The sequence below is a fragment of the Ctenocephalides felis genome, unplaced genomic scaffold (assembly GCF_003426905.1).
Source record: "Ctenocephalides felis isolate EL2017-DRISC unplaced genomic scaffold, ASM342690v1 CF-g0.4_SCAFFOLD_00845, whole genome shotgun sequence".
Taxonomy (NCBI): Eukaryota; Metazoa; Arthropoda; class Insecta; order Siphonaptera; family Pulicidae; genus Ctenocephalides; species Ctenocephalides felis.
In genome coordinates, this window is record NW_020536999.1 from 63,327,959 (window position 1) to 63,348,335 (window position 20,377).

General features: G+C 30.0%; 2 protein-coding genes and 1 long non-coding RNA gene across 3 annotated transcripts; 1 reads left to right on the forward strand and 2 right to left on the reverse strand.

Moving 5' to 3' along the window:
- Window positions 1–984: 984 nt before the first annotated feature.
- LOC113387048 (protein-tyrosine kinase 6-like) lies at window positions 985–2,324 on the reverse strand. The gene is made up of 2 exons (XM_026624807.1): window positions 2,315–2,324; window positions 985–2,054 (listed from the first exon to the last, which is right to left on the reverse strand). The coding sequence occupies exons 1-2, from the start codon at window positions 2,322–2,324 to the stop codon at window positions 985–987; spliced, it is 1,080 nt and encodes a 359-aa protein (XP_026480592.1).
- A 41-nt stretch (window positions 2,325–2,365) lies between these two features.
- Window positions 2,366–6,210, reverse strand: LOC113387059. Its single transcript, XM_026624819.1, has 4 exons — window positions 6,183–6,210; window positions 4,153–4,363; window positions 3,410–3,651; window positions 2,366–2,901 (listed from the first exon to the last, which is right to left on the reverse strand). Exons 1-4 carry the CDS (start codon window positions 6,208–6,210, stop codon window positions 2,366–2,368), a joined length of 1,017 nt encoding a protein of 338 aa, XP_026480604.1.
- A 7,346-nt stretch (window positions 6,211–13,556) lies between these two features.
- LOC113363410 lies at window positions 13,557–14,728 on the forward strand. The gene is made up of 4 exons (XR_003365892.1): window positions 13,557–14,043; window positions 14,185–14,397; window positions 14,490–14,533; window positions 14,599–14,728. It is a non-coding gene; the product is annotated as an uncharacterized LOC113363410 (long non-coding RNA).
- The last annotated feature ends 5,649 nt before the right edge of the window (window positions 14,729–20,377 follow it).

Consider the following 20,377-nt stretch of genomic DNA (forward strand, 5'->3'; position numbering starts at 1 on the left):
ACCGTTTTTGGCTCTTTTTGCACTTCATCTTCCGAACCCCTAGACCTGCCTTTGCCAAAAACTGATCAGCACGTCTCCTTATCAATACGAATCGAATGTTTTTTGAATTTTTTAAATCGGTTGATCCGTTTTTTAAATCGGTTGATCCGTGCTCGGTCTACGAAACTTGTATCCGCACACACACACACACACACACACACATACACCCTTTTTTCTAAGGTGGGCCAAAATATTCAAAAACCTCTGAAACGTAAAATATATAAAAAATTTCATTTTCGATTTTTTTGCGATTACTATAACTTGCCCTACGGGTAGTTAAAAGTGTTAAACTCCCGAAGGGCAGTTATAGTAATGGGCCGAAAATCAAAAATAAAAAATTTTGCATATCTTCGCGTTTTGAAGGTTTCTGAACATTTTGGCATACCGCAGAATAAATGGATGTGTGTGTGTTTTGTATGTCCGCATTTGTTCATCCACGTTTGCGGGCGCATGGATCAACCGATTTGAATGATTAAAAACATTCGATTCCTATTGATTGGTAGATGTGCTGATTAGTTTTCGGCAAAGAGAGGTCCAGCTGTTACGGAGATACGGAGCAAAGAGGGCAGAAAATACAATCAAGTTTTTGAAAGAACGGAGAATTTTGTTACGCTAATACAAGTTCAAAGGAGTAAAGATTTACGTTTGCTTTCATAACACTAATATATATATTAAATATATAAATAAATATATATTTTTATAATATATATTTTTATTGTGTTTTTATTGATAACATAATAATGAAACATCATGACCATAAATCATGATTAATGTATATAATTCAATTATTTACTTTTTGATTCAAGTAGGTTATATAAATTTAAACATTTATTACATTACTGTCTAAGAATATATATATATATATATATATATATATATATATATATAATATAATATTAAGCATAAATTTAGTCACTTAACCCTTTTCATTCTCATTACAAGTCATTACTTTTCGCTTAGGTATATTAGAAATTCTAGTATTTTTCTAAAACTTGGTCTGTCTGCATCTTTCCAACTCCAACATTTGGCCATTACACTGTAAATATCATCATCTGCATAACATGGTTTTAATAATCTATGACCTTTATGCAGCCACTTATAGTTTATATCGTTTGAAGCTTGAAAATGATTGAGATGTTCAGTATCCGAAAATATATTATGAAGGACCACACCAAAACTCCACACGTCTGATTTGTGAGAAAACTCCTGATTTCGCAAAACTTCAGGAGCTGCAAACTTAGATAAGTCGTCCCGTTCAGATTCATGACAATTGTATGATTTTATTCTAGAATGCCACAAGCCTGATATTTTTATATTGCCCGTAATAATATGCACTATTACGTTTCTAGTCATTAGTTGCCGGTGAATGATATTTTTATCTTCTAAGTAATTCATTCCTCTGGCTATTTGCAAAGAAATTTCATACCTATTTAAAATTGTTAGTTTGCTGCTTTTTTCCAGATATTCAATCAAAGTGCGGCCATCCATGTATTTAGATAGAATATGTATATTGTCATTTTCTACAAAAACATCTATCAGCGTGACCAGGTTTTTATGCCTAAGTTTTTTCAAGTCAATAAGTTCCGATATCATAAATTCGTCTTCTATATTTCTGGAGTTTGACTTCAAAACATACTTTTCGATTATTTGAGCTCTTTGTGTACAATAATATACAGTACGGTTAGATCTTTTTGTGCGCTGAACTTGGTTGTTTAATGTTTCAATTTTTTTTAGCAAATTTGGATCTGTAGCAGAAGGTGTAGCGCGACTTGCTTCATGAAATCTTGCTTCTTCATCTCGAATATTATTATGTTGAGCAGTGGAAACAGATGGATTAATTGCATGGACTTCTTGTGATGGTCTATTTGAAGAAGACTCTGAAGGCAATGTTTTATCACTGGATAGTTTTTTCTTTGGGCCTAAACCACTTTTTTCGCTTGACAATATATCATTTATCAGACCATGGTTCTTATTAGAATTTTTATTCTGTCTTATATCAAGTGTTTTCTTTGACACTACATCACATAACGTATTATTTAAATTCGGTGAAAATATTTTCTTTGCCGTTTCACTCTGTGACAATTGTTTTTCTTGTAGTTCTTCATCGCTCTGTTCTTCGGATGTTCCACTATCAGCAAACGTTATCTGTTTATTTTGTATGTTGTTTTGTTTCTATAAGAATCTGTAAAGATAGTAAAAGATATAGTTGATATTTTTAATAATTTGGGATATAATATAAATAATAATATATTTGTACGTTTGATTGATAAACTACCTATACGCATTTGCTTATTTGGCGGTTGTTCTTCTCGTGTACTAGCAGATGTTAAAGGAGCTCACGAAACATTTCCTCGATAGTTCTTCGTTTCAGATTTGGCGACAAATTATTATCAAGTGAGGACTTTCCTTTACTTTCAACTTCATTTGGGTGTGTACTTGCAATTTTTTTGTATATACTGGTAGAAGCATCAGCAGAAATCATTTCTGACGATATTCTTGAACGTGATTTTTCTAATAATAATGTATCTCTAGAATCTTCATTGGCAGTTTGAATGTATTTATGATCGTCGTCATCGTCATCAGAAATTTCTACGGGCTCGAATGGTAAAGAAGGGTTGCAAACCACTTGTTCTGTCTCGGAAGCATTTAATCCATCTGCAATTTTTTCCAAGGTGTTATTTGTCCAAAGCGATTGATCAGTATTGCCAAATACCATTCTATCTGAATTTTGCATTTCTTCGTTGGAGGCTTCTATTGTTGTATTGTTCTTGGCGCCTTCTGTTGATCTTTTCAGAAATCGTTTAATATGAGACGTTATTATAGCAGGCTCGGACAACTTCAAATCTTGCACGAGATTGTTGGCTAGAAGTACAAATGTTTATTCAAAAATCAATATATAAAGGTATTTTATATGTTGATCAAATATTATTCATATACAACATTCTGAAAAAAATGTCGACAGTTGGTATTCTGCTTATTATTATTTTTTTTAAATTGGTCTTTCTTGCGATATAGTTAGTGGTTTGAACGAACATTCTATATTATTGAAGATCTACGAAAAGTGGTAAATCTTGATTCTTGTTGATTATCTACAGATATGCAACTTAACTTAAAGCAAAATGCCACTTACATCTGGTTTATAGTTGCTATATTGTGTAATCAAATACTTTAGAATGATGACAGTTGCTGTGAACAAACTACTGGTGGCTACTTAGAAATGGAAGTAATCTAATCTTAGGCATTGTCAGAGATATATGTTTATATTTATAACTTTTTGTTCATAATATTGTTTTTTAAATGCGGAAATTAAAAACTGTATTTAAATATATGTTCGATACGATTCTTAATACAATTACATTTAAATACATACTTTTATAATACCAAACGAGTGCAGGCAAGCTTGCAAATGACGCTTCCTCTCCTATTTCGGGAATATGAAACCTTCCTTTATCATTAATTTCGATATCAAAACGCTTTACATTTTTTATTGAATCTAGAAATCCGAGCAAAAACTTTTTGTCTCCGTTTTTCAAAATTAGAAAGCTTTGTGGTTTCTGTTTCTCACTTAATATCATCTTTATTTGTTCCCATGTAGCACTTCCTATATACCAGCTGAAATTTCAAAATATGTCATAAAATTTACTAACTATTTTATTAAAAATTGTGAATTAAAAATGCTGTAGAACTATAGGGTAAGGCGGGGCACAAAGGTCCAATTTGACGTTATTATACAAAATGAACTTTCACAACACATATCAAATGTATCATAACAAGGTACTATCATATTATCTGCAGTTAAATCTCCAGTTAATTGCTAATTATATAAACGTGTTTTTTACAATGTTTCTAAAATTTTCTTATAACCTTTTTACTTATAGGCGGGGTAGAATGGGACTGGCAATGAGCAAACAGATTCAATGTCTTATTGGATAACTATAATTATTAAAAGACTATTTACTTTACTTGTATCTGATATATCGGTGGTGGACTTTTTCACCCGCGGACCTTTAAGCCCCGCTCTAACCTATTTGAGTCTATGTTTTCATAGTAATTACATGACTTCATTATCATATCATGGTAATTATTCAAGACATTATTATTATATTTACTCACTCTTCATTTTCTATTCTTCCATATTCGACCACCAATGCTTTTGGCACAAGTGCTTTTTCTCTCGTTTGTAGATTCATAACTTCATAATAGCCAGGTTTAGGATTTTCTTTCAGTAAATGCATTTGGTCGCCTGCGTCGAAAGAAAAGTTTGTGCCTTCGATGTCGAACGGATAAAGACCGACGACCATCCGTATTTTGGAATGATTTGAAACTGGAACATAGATATGTAGTGAAAATACGGACAAAAAGGGCATATATGAACAAAACGACACAGTGGCCTTATTAACTTTCCTTATGGTAATTAACTTCCCGTGGGGTAAGTTTTAATAATGGGCCGAAATTTTTTGCATACCTTCACGTTTTGAATGTTTCAGAACATTTTGCCATACCTCAGAAAAAATAGATGTGTGTGTGTTTTCGATCATCTGATTTGAATGGTTCAAAAAGCATTCGGTTCCATTTGATAGAGATGTGCTGATTAGTTTTTGGCAAAGACAGGTCCAGCCGTTACGGAGATACAGAGCAAAGAGTGCAGAAAATAAAAATCGAGTTTTTCAAAGAACGGGGTATCCAAAAAAAAACATTCAATTTGTGGAAATGTGGTGATTAGTTTTTGGCAAAGGTAGGTCCAGCCATTTTGAGAAACAAGGCTAAATGTACAAAAAATAGCAGTTGTTAAGAGAAATAAGCATCTGATTTGAATGATTCAAAAAACTTTCTGCTAGTGTAGATGAAACAATTGCTTTGAGAACGAAAATTATTTCATTTCAATTCTTTTTTCAAAAAAAAAATTAGAAAATAATTTAGATTTCAATTTTGATTCTGGTTAAAGTTCTATCTAAGCTCACTTAAATACTTTAAGTGAATAATTTTTAACTTTGTAATTCAGTTAATATAGTTCTTATAAGTATTAGACAATATTACAGTATTTATAATAATCTTTTTGAAAGCATTTAATTTTTCTCGAACATTTACGGTACTGGAAGTTCCAGCAATTTGCCATAAGGCACGATGCCATACATCACTGGTTTAAAATTTGGATAGTTTTAATAGCGTTTCCGCGATTGTATCAGTTTTAACGTATATATGCTCAATATATTGAGCCTTCAAACGTTAATGTTATGGGTGGTTTTCTCATGTTATTGGCTATCTAATTGGACTATTGGCTATCTATCTATCGGACATCTATTTTTCTTTGTAATTACGATATTAAAATCAATAAACTTATGCCATTATTAATTTTGATCAATTTTATTGCAATAATTAGGTGTTTGATAAAATCTTGATTATCTATTTATTTTTGTTCATTTTCGAATAAAATGGCATGTTTATACAATTGTTAAAATGACATTGCACCATTTGATAAGAAGCACTACAAACTAGTTCATTCAAGGCCAATTGAAACATGTCAAAGGTGATTGGCTTTTAACTTCTACTTTAACACTATATTATTTTAGTTACTACTTAATTAAGACTATTACTGATGATTAATGAAGTTTTTGAAAAACGCTTGAGATTGATTATAACATCATTAAAAACAAAACATATAATTAAAATAAATAGATAACATTAAACAACAAAACTCCATGTAATTGTTGTCCATATATTCTTTATTTGTACATAAAATGCACAAAAAATAACCTTTGGTTTGGTGAAACTTTGCATGGTGTAAATTCTACTGTTCCAAAACATCTCATATACCTATTCTAAAGGTTTAATTTGCACTATTGATTTTATTGCCATCAAAAGTTTTATCAAAATCCCAAATAATCTTTGGCTGTTTAAATCTACTAACTTTATAGAGAAACCGGAATAAATGTTCGCAGAAAAATGATAATAAAAATAAAAAAAAAAAATTACTGAAAAAAAAACTTGTTTATGGTTAATATTCATTGTATTACCAATTTAACAACTTTAGAGGTTAAAACCAATTTGAAATTGCATTTTAATTATCGATGATTTTGAACTTAATAGATTACTACACTAAACTGAAAGCTTCAGAAAATTTCTTCTTCCAGTGTCTTACTTACATGCATCATCCTCTTCGTGTCTGCTCATTTCGTAGATGTTCTCTTTGTTTTTTATTGACAAGTTTGATCGACTTTAACACTTGTTATTAAGCACTACAATAAGTTAAATTTAAAATTACAGAGATATTTCTCAAAGATATACTCTTTATTGTCGTGAACATACGATTAATGCGAGATACAGTAAGCTTCCTACATTTATATTAATTATATCAAAGTTATTATCGATTTGCTCGTTAGATATAGTTAAATCGATATTATCTTGCTAATCGACATGAGCATTAGATATGTTTTTATTTTTTTGAACCTTGGTCTTCTTTTTAAAAATAAATTATTTAAATTTTCCATTTAACTTTTTTAAATGTGTCTATAAGAAGGTGACATTCGATTCGTTGGACTTCTTTCTTCATATAAATATGTAATAGAAACTATCAAAATGTCATACAATTCGTCATACTAAGATATCAATCCAGTAGTTGTCCAATACAGTTGTGAATAATTACCTGTTCGAGTACTTAATTATACTTAAGTATTTGTAGACATTTTTAACTTCCCGTAGGGTAGTTACAGTAATGCGCCGAAAATCGAAAGTGAACATTTTTGCATATCTTCACGTTTTGAAGGCTTCTGAACATTTTGGCATACCTCAGAAAAAATGTATGAGTGTGTGTGTGTGTGATTTGTATGTACGCATTTTTGCGTTCACGTTTTCGGGCGCACGGATCAACGGATTTGAATGGTTCAAAAAACATTCGATTCCTATTGATATGGAGATGTGTTGATTAGTTTTTGGTAAAGGAAGGTCCAGCTATTTTGAAGATACATAGCTAAATGTACAAAAAATTGCAGTTTTTGAGAGAACTAAGCATCCGATTTGAATGGTTCAAAAAACTTTTTACTTGCTTTGACAAATGAATTGCTTTAGAAAAAAATCATTTCAATTTTTTTTTTTAATTTTTTGTATATCGAAAATAATTAAAATTTTCATTTCAATTCTGGCTGAAGGTTTCAAAGCTCACCTACATACTTTAAATAAATAATATTAATTTTGTAATTTAGAATTACATAATTTTTATAAATAAATATTAAACAATATAACATTATTTATAATAATCTATTTGAAAACGATAGTTTAAACGATGCCATACACTACTAGTTTATGATTATATTCAGCTATGCCCACGAGAGGCGATTTTCGCTTGAAATTATAATTGATATATATGAATCTGCAACTCAAGTGAAACTTTTATCGACGTTTGTTCAAAAACGCCTGAACCGATTTCAAAAATTTTAAAGTCAATCGCCACATTTTGATGTGGATCATCTTTTTTCAGTTTTGTGTAGCGATCGGCCGAGCCGTTCCTTTGCAATTTGGAAAAGAATGTTGAATTTTACGTCCGAATTTAAGCTCATAGTACCGAATAGATTTTAAAAAATCATAAACTGTTCGAAAGATATTAGTTGGGAATGATACTGATTGTAATTAAATATTGAAACAAAATTAAGCCAATTATTATTGAACTTTTTTTGGCGATATACCATGGTCTTTTAGAACTTACTAAAATATCACGGCCTTACGATAAGTAGTTTAATTATAAAAATTATTGATTTGTGAAAATTTGTTTTTAGAAAATACTCCGAACGTCAAGTGTTCGTTCGTTTTCAATTATGTGTAATAAATCCACTCGGAATACTTTTAATCACCCATAAATTAATTGATTTTTATTGATTAAGTCTATTATTTACACATATCGGGAAGTTCATGTAACTTTCCTCAAGGCAAAATACCAATACCAACTAGTCAAATTATTCTGGATCAGTTCGAAGATTTTCGATTTTTTGTTTACTTCCCGTAGGGTGAGTTATAGCCATCGCAAAAAAATCGAAAATAAAATTTTCTTCAAGTTTCAAATGTTGCTGAACATTTTGACATTGTATGTGCGGAAACTATTTTTTGTTGACGATTTCGAGAACACGGATAAACGGATTCCAAAAACCATTTGAGAGCTATTGATAAGGAGACGTGCTAATTAGCTTTTGGCCGAGGCAGGTTCAGCCGTTCCGAAGATACGGGACAGAAAGTGCTAAAAAAACTAACTCTGTTTTTAAGAGAAAGGAGTGTCCGATTTTAATAATTCCAAAAACATTTGACTTGTATTGACAAGATGAAGAATTGATCAAATTTTCATGAGGGCAGGTCTAGCGGTTTCGGAGATCTAACGAAAAAAGTAAAAAAAAAGCTATTTGGCGGTCAAAAATGATCATTAGACATATGCACATCAAATTATCAGATATTTTATAGATATTTTACAGATATTTTAACAATAAGTATAAATTTTGTTTACATTCCTATCGGTTTCGTACCAATGTTTATCCGTTAGACGGCGACGCGGCGCTTACGCGCTTTGACATTTGGTCTCTATGTAGTTAATGCAGTACGATTGCTTTGAAAAAAGGTTCAGAATTTTGAAAATATGTCAAAATAAAGAAAACATTTTTTTTTCAATAAAAATTTTTTTGTTCAAAAAAAGTAATTTTTTGTCAAACTTATAGTTTCTCAAAAATCTAATTTTTTTCGAAGTAAATTTTTTTCAAAAATGTTAATCATCTTTAAAAAAATAATAATTTTGGGTACGGGAAGTTCGAGCAATTTGCCTTAAGGCACGATGCCATGCGCCCCGCTAGTTTATCTTATCAATTTATTCACAGAACTGGTAGACGTATAATATAATCGAAATGATTTAAGACGTATTTCTGAGAAATAATTATATCTACTTTTCTTTATATACCAATTTATCTAAATGATTACGAATGATTATCGATCCACTCGACATACAATTTATGATGATAAGAAAATATCCTACTTGAAAGTGGTGGAAAAGTGGAAAAATAGATTTATAAAAAAATGCTGATTCTATCAACAAAAAGTTTTAAATTTACAATAATAATTATACAATTACGAATTGAGGACTCTAAATTCGCATATTTACTATTTATTGATTAGTATTAAAATACTTGCTGAGAAATTGGAAAATTTCAATGACTTTATGTCTTAAATTTTAATCATATCCACAAAAATTGAAAATTAATCAAATATAATATTTTTTAGGGCTGTAGAATACAAAATAAAAAATGCTGTGATTTAAAACCACTTTTCTTGGTTTATTTTTACATACAATTTTTTTTCTGATTTTCTATATTTTTTGTACTCGACAATATTCGAAAGATTAATTTTAATAATTTGTTTTATAGTCTACAATATATATTTTATAAGTATTCAATGTGGGACCTGACCGAATTACTATTCTGATAGTAGATTTTAATTTTTTTGATTTTTTTTACTTGATGCTTATAATATCGCATGCTTAATTTTATACTATAATGACTGATTTTAGGAAAGTTTTCAAAAAATCAATACAAATCGAAATACAAGAAGTTAACGCAAACACATCTTTTTCCTCAAATTTTCTTAAATAATTACAAATTGCTCATACTTAGTTTCACCTTAAGTTTTTTTTGTCATTTCAAGATTTTTATTTGCGGAAAGTTTGTAATAAATTAACAATTGATAATAACATATTAAAAGATTAGATTAGTTAAATTTACAGTATATTAGCGAGCAGTTCTTGGAATTCGTATAATCTTTAAAAGATTACCAGAGTTACCGGGTTTAGTGAGTAATTAAAGTAAACATACAATATATGTGTATTATCTCTCAATTATTTTTAACTCTATATCTATTCAAGATACGGAAAAGTTCTGCAGTTGTAACAACCATAATAGTTCCATATTTTCAATATGAAAAAAAACTTGTCAACGGATCGTAGGTACAAAAATAAAAAATAGTTAGCAGATGATGAGAACTTGAAACATTAACTTCAAGATAACTTGTTGAAAATTTTATTATCGGAAGAGTTTCAGACTAGTGGTGCACGACATATTGTGTCTTTAGGCAAATTGCTAGAACTTCCCGTGCCGCAATTTAAAATATTTAAAAAAAATTTGAGGAATTAGTTAATTTTGAGAATCTTGAAATTTTTTAAAATTATTGTTTTTTTCAAAGCGCTCGTGCTACTCAGGTGTCTTTTTAGAGACAAAATATCGAAGGACAGCTTTTGCAAATATATTTTCCTAAAATTAATCAAAACGGCTCGCTGCAAATAGGAATCAAAAGTTTCTTTAATTATTGAAATCGGTTGATCTGTGCTTTGGAGATCGTCGATGAAAAATGGTATCCGCACATACGCACACATACGATATTTTCGATGTTTTTGCGATTACTACTATAAGTTACCCTGCGAAAAGTTAAAAGTGGCACTCAAATATTAGAGATTTGCCCTGAACAGCAAATTTGCTATTGATTTTTTTCGTTTTGATGTTATAGCTAATATATAAAATGCACTATTATGCATTTTTGGCACTATTAATAGTGCAAAAAGTACAGAAAATCAAATTAACGACAATTTACATTTTACCGTGTTTCAAATGGTATTGATCACTATATATTCTAGATCATTTTTAAGAGAAATAAATGTACTTTAATATTTATATAAAATTGGAAGAGTATAATAATATTCACCATATACTTCAGTCAATGGAGCGTTTTGGGTCTGATTTTTTTTACTGTGCTCCGATTTGCATGAAATTTTGGAATTTGGTTCATCTGCATTATCTGCATTTGCAAAATTGTATCAAAAATACATACATACATACTTCACACACACTTACACACATGCCTCAATAATTTTCTAAAATTCGCCAAAATTTCAGGAACAAAAGATATGCAAAAAAATTATTTTCGATTTTTTGCAATTATTACAACTTATCCTACCGGAATTTAAGGGGGTATTCTAGTGTAGAGCTATGAATTTCAGGTCATTTTTAAAGTATTGTAAAAGAAAGCAATGAATGTTTTTTCTATCCATTTTTTTACTACTCGTTTATTAATATTAATAAAATACAAAACAAAAATTAAAAAATTGTAAAAACTGGCAGCTGATGAAGTGGGGGTCTCAAAAAATTGACACCTCTGTCTCGACATGATTTCAGCCCTCCCTGCCATCGAAAATGCAAAAAATAAAAAGATTATTAATCTACAATGATGTCGCAATCGCCCGAACTAGCAACGAGTAAATTTTTTTTTTGACAAATTGGCGACTGTTGGAAAAAAAGTGTTATTTTTTGAGTTTCTCGAATTTTTTAAAAATAGTAAAAATTAGAATTCGGGGATAATCCTAGTTCGGGCTATAGACAGGTCTATAAACAAGACTCTCTGAACATTTCAAGTGAATCGGTCGATTAAAACTCGAGAAATCGTGTCAACAGTACTGAAAAAGCCTGTTCTGAGAAAAACGCATTTAAAGTTTTGCGTGAAGACAAACCAGTATGGAGACCGAGTCAGTAAAATGCTTATATCTCCGAAAATAATTCAAATTTTCAAAAACCTTCTCGTACCCATATTTTTAGATAGTTAAACTTTGAAAATATGAAATAAAAAAATACTTGATTTTTTTTTCAAATTTTTCTGTCATTCTATTTTAAGTCTTTATTCATATAATAACAACATCATGAAAAAGATCAATATCCCGAGTAGAAATTTGTTACGGCAAGCCCTAACTCAGGTCCGGCCCCTATAGGCCCCTATAGGGCTGTACTCCGGCGTCCGTATTACGGAATTTAGTGCATGGCCCTCATAGGGGCCATATATGGGCGGCCCTAATATGGTAATTTGAATAGGGTCCATAAAAGGCATGCCTGAATTCAGCCCTAACACGGATTGCCCTATAATAATTGAAACGGGCCATATTCGGATGCCCTGTTGTACCCCTAATACGTATTGCCCATGATATGATGATACGGTCCGTATTGGAAATTCATTACTAGAGCCCTAATACGGCTTACCCACAGATTATTTAGACAAGCCCTATCTGCATTCTTTATTTGAATCCTACTAGGATTCAATATCAATAGAATCAAAATAGTTTGATTTATTAATATTTTGTAAAAAAAAAGGATTATAATGTGTATTATTGATCAATGATTGTCGTTATAGTCTAAAATAAATATAGAAATAAATTACATAATTAATAATAAAGAAATAATAAATAATAAACAATAAATGAATTATAAAAAATAACTATTAATAAATAATAACAATATGTAATCGGTAACAATATATTTTTTCGTTCTTTCCATAATCTGCATGGTATTCATTATTATCAATATATTATAAATATAATATACGAATTTACGAAAGCTTTATACAACTTTGAACAAAAAATCCAATGGTAATACAAAACCAAAAAGTGTTTTTTTTTTAATAAAATTAATAAAATCATGAAAGATAGGAAATTACATAAAATTTATTAACAATAAAAATAATTATTGAATCGATTATATAACAAGATATTAAAATTATAGCGAATACAATAAAATAATTTTTTAATAAAAATAATACTTTTTGTGATTAGAAGTTATTGGGTATATTACTATTTTTCGATTTTGTCATGTGAGACATATAATATATAAATATATATATATAAATTTTTATGGGTCGTCGAATAAAAAAATTAATGTACTATAAGTTATGATCAATTTATTAATAATAATAGTAGTTTCCTCACTGAAATTATATATACATATATATATATATATATATATATATATATATATATATATATATATATAATAATCATATCGAATGTAATAAGTAGAAATAATAAGATCAATTCTGCGTACGTGAACTGTTTGCATAAGATATAGGACCTTCTTAGAAAATTCGTCCAGCACACATATATCGTATTTATTAATTTTAGAGTCTAGACTATACATGAATATTAACTCATATCGAGTATCGAAAGTGTAACAATCAGAAACAGGATCGATGACCTTTTCCTTATGCGTACTTGGTCTATCTAAAGCATAGGACCTTGACATAGGACAAGTAGAAAAACTGAAATAAATTTACATAATTTTACTTCAATAATAAATATCAAAAGTTTTACATTTCATTTTAACATATTCTAAATACTGCTAAACATTAACATCGAATGAAATAGAGTGGGCAAGAGTAAGAAAGATCGGCGCTATGTCACACGTTAACTTTATAGATGCCGGCGTACAGCAGATTGTGAACAATATACATTTATGGTTGCTCATATAATACGAATAGGCAACAAACATTTTGTCAAATATTATTTCGAACAATTTTTTTATGTGGACAGAAATACTGATATTAGTTCAAATAGATCTAATATTGAAGTTCTACGTAAAAAAATTAATAGTACATTAATTTTTTATTCGACGACCCATAAAATTTATATATATATATATATAAGTATATATTGAATGCAGAGAAAGAGATCATCATCGCGCCGTTGCATATGATATTATATAAACCATTGATTGATAATATGGAATACGATCGAGGCACCAATACATGTATGTAAGAACTTCATCTTCTATCAAAGAGGACCATTGTTAGTTTTTTAGTTCATTACTGAATGCCAAGCTAAGCGGTCGTTATGTGTTTAATAGGAAGTGCGAAAATTACGAAATATTATTACGATATATTTTTATTTGTTTTAAAAGAACGTCGTGTAATTATCGTTTAATAATCAGTGGAAAAGTAGTGTATTGTGTTGTTTTATTTCTCAATGATACAAGTGAAAATAGAGTATCGATGTAGTGCCGGTGGATTGGTTGATATATAATGAAGGATAAGATAAATTCGAATGCCCATTTTTAAATAATTATGAGCTATCGGGAGAAAATTTACTTCTTCTTCAAGATTTGGTGAAGCGTCGGGCGGCACCAGCATCGGATAATTGGAGTCTTCATGAGGTGGATGTACGAGATTACGCGAGTAAGTATTATTGATCAACTACGTATTGTGTATTTTGTTATATACACACAAACACACACACACACACACACACACACATATATATATATATATATATATATATATATATAAACATATCTTTGATTTGAGTTGTAATTTCAGATACATATTAAATTGCCTTGGAAAAGTTAAAAATATTGCAACAAAAGGAATATGCGTTTTCTACGGACAATGAAGAAACCATAAACAGAAGGCAAGATGTTCTGAAAAAACAATACCGCTTGAATAAAGGGCGTTTTGTAAATCAGAATAACGTCGATCAGCAGTTGTCGGAATGTAACATAAATTTAGGCAATAAGTCGCGCAATGCTTCAAGTAAGTGTATTCTTGTTAACAATTTATCGTGTATTTTTCTTTTTATTATTATCGAATAATTTAATTTTAATTTTTAGTTTTTATTTTTTTAGTGTTTAATGTCTTAAAGACAGTGAACTTGTGAAGTGTTTATATGGTAGGTATTATTCACACAGTACACATAGATGATTTTATTATTTATGGCTATACATTTTGTTACAGGTATAATGACAACTGAATCAATTAAAAATCCGCAGTTGAGCCCTATTAAAGAGCAAGCATTTAACCAAGCCCTCGGGAAGGTTATAAATTATTCCCGTGATTGGGAGAATGGGAGAGATCATAGGCGGACCAATAAAACCTAATTAACATTTGTTATTTATTGTTATTATATATTAAAATATTGTTATCAAAAGAATTAATAAAAAAAATTTAGCATATGCATTTTTTTATGGGCCATGCCAATTATTATTTTCAGGGCCACGTCAAAATATTTTTCAGGGCCATATCAAATATATTTTTCAGGACCATATCACATATTATTTTCAGGGCCGCATCAAATATATTTTCAGGGCCATATCAAATATATTTTTCAGGGCCATATCACATATTATTTTCAGGGCCATATGCTTATTTTAAGTTAAGGGCCAAGTTCGATATTTTTATAGGGGCCATTTCATATTTTCGATTAGGGCCCGGAACAGTTTGCCCAACACAGACCTTATCCGGCAAGGCGTTACATATCGCATAGGGGCCAAGTACGGTTGCCGCACTGGGACCCTACTTAATTTAGGGCAGCCCTGATCCGCGCCATACTTCAATTTCCAGTCGGGATGCGAATAGATACGATGCTTCTACAAAGTCTAAAAACAACACCGCGTCAATCAAAGCAATATTGTCTATACCCGACTATCGACCACAGATATCTCAGGTGCTTTAATAATCCATCATCCTTCGATGGCCTTGGCATCATCGGCAAATCTAAATCGTATATTCGAAGTATAATACCAAAACCTCAAACCGGCGGTAGCAATCTTGCAAATTATGCACTGACCGCGTTCGACCGTCCGTCCGGGCGAAGGCAGAAAGTCTCATCGTAACGGGGAGGTGCAATAATTACGAACTTGGTAGGCTCAATCACTATATCGGAAGATAATATTGGGATATATATTTGTTTATAATTTTTACATTTAAAAGTAGCTATTTAATTAAAATACTAGTGGTTATGGCATCGTGCCTTCAGGCAAATTGCTGGAACGGGTAAACATTGGTACGGAAACCATAGGAATGTAAACATTTTTTTTTATTATTAAAATATCTAAAAATATGATGATAATCATATGATCATTTTTGTCTATCGAAAGGCAATTTTAACTTCTCGTAGAGTAGTTATAGTAATTGCCAAAAATCGAAAATAAAAATTTATGCATTTCTCGACGTTTTGAAGGTTTCTGAACATTTTGGCATACCTCAGAAAAAATGGATGTGTATGTGTGTGTTTTGTGTGTTTTGTGTGTCCGCATTTTTTGGTTCACGATTTCGGGCGTGCGTATCAACCGATTTGAATGGTTCAAAAAACATTCGATTCCTATTGATAGGGAGATGTGCTGATTAGTTTTTGGCATAGGCAGGTCTAGCTGTTTCGTAGATACGGAGCAAAAAGTACCAAAAACGATAACTCAGTTTGTAAGAGAACGGAGCGTCCGATTTTAATAATTCAAAAAACATTTTACTTGTATGAACAAGATGAAAAACTGATCAAATTTTCACGAAGGCAGGTCTAGCGGTTACGGAGATCTAGTGAAAAAAAATGCCATTTGGCATTCAAAAATGATCTTTAGACATAAAATTATCAGATATTTTATAGAGATTTTAACAATAAGTATGAATTTTGTTTACATTCCTATGGATTCCGTACCATAATTATTATTATATATATTTATTCATAAGAAAGCGATGCGGCGCTTACGCGCTTCGATATTTCGTTTCTATGCAGTTAAAGCAGTACGATTGCTTTGAAAAAAAGTTCAAAACCTCCAAAATATTTCAAAACAAAGAAAACATTTTCTTTCAAAAAGTCTTTTTTTCTAAAATTTTTTTTTTTTTCAAAAATTTATTGTTTCTTAAAAATTTAATTTTATCAAAGTAAAATTTTTTAAAAAATATTAATCTTTTAAAAAAAAATTTTTTTTTTGCTACATGTTGCCATGCGCCCCACTAGTTTGAAAAAGATTCAATATTCTTTTAGAACTCCGCAAAAAATAGATTTTTGAGGTTTTTCAAATTTTTGAAAAAAAACACTTATTGTACCAATAATTTTGTTCAATATTTCCTTATCCCGCCTATGGTATAAGAAGAACCAGATGATCAGGTTAAAAATTCGAAAACAACAGTTCTACCATGATGATTTGTCGGGAATTTTACTTCACATAGTTTGATAGTTGCAAGTTTAATATGTTTTATTTGTAGGTTAGATTTCTCAGTATGATTTCTAAAAATCAAATTGGACCTTTGCGACCTGCCCTACCTTAACCTAAAATTTTTAAATACTTAACAAAAATGCTTTTTTTGTCTAATAAGTTAAATTAATTATATAAATATTATTTGCCTTTAAGTTTTTCTCATTTTTAACTTTGTATTTTTCTTTATTAAATTACTAGTTTTTGTAAAATAATAATTTTAACACAAGAATTCAGTACTTTATAATATAAATGTTAATAATATTCAAACCGCAGAGGATTTTTTTTATCTTTCCAAAGGAGATGTTTATTTTCGCCATAAAATCGGATTTGCTAATTTTGTTTTTTCGACGTTACAAATAAATCTGAATCGAATGAGACCACACTTGGAAAAAGTATATTTGTATGTGTGTGTAACCCGATTTTTGATCATTCGTCGACGTTTTCCTAAAAACGGCTGTACTGATTTCAAATAATTTGAAAGCCTTTTGATATGACTCGATAAGATCTTAATGTTCTGTTTGACTACCGGCCAAGCCGTTTCTTTCTAATTGGTAGAAAAGTGTTAAATTATCATCTACGTGTTAGCCCACAAAATTCAAAATTTTAAAATTGATTAAGGTTTGTGGGCTAACACGTAGATAAACATTTTTGTTTGAAAGATATTGTTTGGGAATGGTAGTGATTGAGTTTTGGTGAAGATCTGCTGAGGCGTTTCATCGTTGTGGAAAAAATTGACGATTTTGATGAAACTTTGTATGAGGATAGATTTTATAATATGAAATCGAATACTAAAATATTGTAGGGTTATGATAAGAGGTTGAATTATAAAAATTCAGCAAAATTTAGAATTTCGTCTGGCGCTTAGGCGATTCTAATTAGAATTCGTGCCGAAAATATATACGATATTTATTTCGTAGGTATCTACTGATTGCAGTTGACGTTCACAATAAAATAAAATACATTTTTAGAACACAAAATAGATGAAATGAAATGTGTTAAACAAATTTATTTAATTTATGCAATCTTATATATAAAAATTAATCTCAAAATGTGTTGGTTCGTTGATGTTCAAGGATGATTCTTACGGAAAAAATCGAATAATTGACGAAAAAATCCTAAAAACAGCCTTTTCTTTTTCTCATACAAAGGTTTTCTAACTAAAACGTAGAATCAATTTGAGCTTTATTGCTATTATAAAAAGTTCATATTAAATTACAAACACTCACTGTATACTCCGTCTAAACGATTATGCGGATTCTGATAAATTTTTCTGAAGTTTGTTAAGGGAATTTTCTAGGATGTATGTGATTATAATGTACTGGGATGTATGTGCAATATTGTAGAAATAAATGGAAAAATTGTAAAAAACGACATGTCATTGTTTGCATTGAAAACAAATGATAACTATCAATTGCCAAAAATTTCAATTTACTTATGAACCTAGACAATATTAACCTCAATTTTTATTTTATTTAATTATGTACACTTATCGGGACGTTTGTGCAACTTGCCCTAAGACAAAGTCTTATCTACAACTAGTTTTCTAATTTTCTCCACGTGTCGACTTGACGTTGAGTTCTTGGACACCTTATATATTTACGGATGAGTAGATGTATGTATGCACTCATACTCCGCCGAGAAGAGTGAGAATCAGATGTGATACAATAATAATTCGACTGTTTCTCAGACGCTTAAATTGAAACGTCAGACGGCTCGATAGGATTGCTTTGTAGAAAATTACGACTTATAATTCATATCGACTTTAATTGAACTGTTAGCAGAAATCATAACATATGCAATCCAATTATTATCGCCTTCTATACAGGTAATAAAGAGACATCGTGTGAGCCAGAAAAAAATGCAATTAGTATCGCTATATAGCGAGTGTGTTTATAAATGATTTCTTTCAATTATAATTGCGTTTCTTACTTGGACTACTATAAGTGCACTTCTTACTATTATTAATATTAAAATTTTTGTACTATTGTTATCTGGTTTCAACTTCGAAATAACGGAAATCGAATATGATTTTCAGTATTGTAGAATTGAACAATACTTGTTAGTTTTATGTTAAAAATTATAAATTTATATTGGGACTCGCTTGTAAGAAAGTGGCTCTAACGACTGGACCTGAATCAGATGTCCTGGATTCGATGCCACTTCGAGCAGCTTGTTATCACGTATCCAGTTTTTACTTGGAAATATTAATAGCAATAAGTTTTCAAGTGATAAATAGCCCTAATCTGGCATTGCTGCATCAATAAAAATATTCGCCCTATTATCGAAATTGTAATATTAACTCATCACACAGGATCAGGAGAACTGCTTGGGTTGCCATCTGCAGAACCGACTAGTGTTAAGTCAAATCTGCCTAAAAGCTTAAGGAATTTTAAGTTGCTGTTGAAAATAATATAAATAAATAAATTTATATCGTTTCATAAAAAAATACACTAAAATTTGCTACTTGCGTAGATGGTTTTCCATTTTAGTTGTTGTTTTGAATAGTCCTCTATTTTGGTATATGTAATTTTTTTGCATTAAAATTTATTTCAATTCATCTGATTCGTTCATCTGATTCGGTAAATAATTCGTCATAAGTGACAACTCTCCATCCTAAACGAGTAAATGTTTGGTGTGATTTATGGGTTACCAAGGTCATTTAACTAATTTTCGAAAATGAAGCTTAAGCAACTCCAACGTTGAATAGATTGCACTATCGAAAGATTAGAGATTAATCATTTTTGAAGATATTGTTTTTATTTTCAACAGAACACAATGCAATCATCTATCTTTAACTTAGTCAACGACATCCTACGATTAGATAGTCTACGCCATTCGCCTAATTCAAGACAACTATTAAAAGATGGAATTCATAAAGCTCTTGTGGCCACAAAGAAGCCATTTTACCATTTGGTATTGAAACATTTAATAAAAAAGATGTATCGCAAACAATTTTACATTTATGTAAATGTTAATGCGGAGCATGGCTGTAAATGGATGGGAAACTAATTTACACGCACAATAGATTTTAAATTTTAAATTAAGGTCTACTTTTTTAAGGATGTGAAGTCGGAAATTAATATTTAAATATTTGCTTAAAACATATTAACAATATATTGGGTAAATTTATTAGACTAAATAAGTCAAAACAAAATATTATCTACATCAGTGGATATTAAATATTAAGTAATGTGTTATACTGCCTTATCATTGATTTCTATTTATTAATCCGTCATTCAAGAAACACGTATTAGTTATTTATATAAGAATTTCTAAAATATTGCATTTTTTTTACATAACGCTATAACAAGCCAGGGGTAGTGGAAACAAACGTCTTAAGCCGTATGCATGAAAATCACATCAATGTTTTGGGGGTCTGATATTACGGGGTATTGGCAGTTCATTGGTATATAAAGTTAGGGGCGAATTTGATAGCTATATGATATTTTGTAAATTTATAATAATAAGTAATTAAAATTTTTGTTTAATTTGCAAAATAAGAAACAAGAATCAAATTTGATAATAAAGAGTTATTTTGA

What these genes read in the sequence shown, in the direction of transcription:
- LOC113387059 (XM_026624819.1), bottom strand. Translation starts at nt 6,210, where the DNA reads ATGAGCAGACACGAAGAGGATGATGCAT. An exon ending in GGAAGAATAGAAAATGAAGA is followed by an intron (nt 3,652 to 4,152) that starts GTGAGTAAATAT and finishes TTGAAATTTCAG; the next exon opens with CTGGTATATAGGAAGTGCTA. An exon ending in ACTCGTTTGGTATTATAAAA is followed by an intron (nt 2,902 to 3,409) that starts GTATGTATTTAA and finishes TTGTACTTCTAG; the next exon opens with CCAACAATCTCGTGCAAGAT.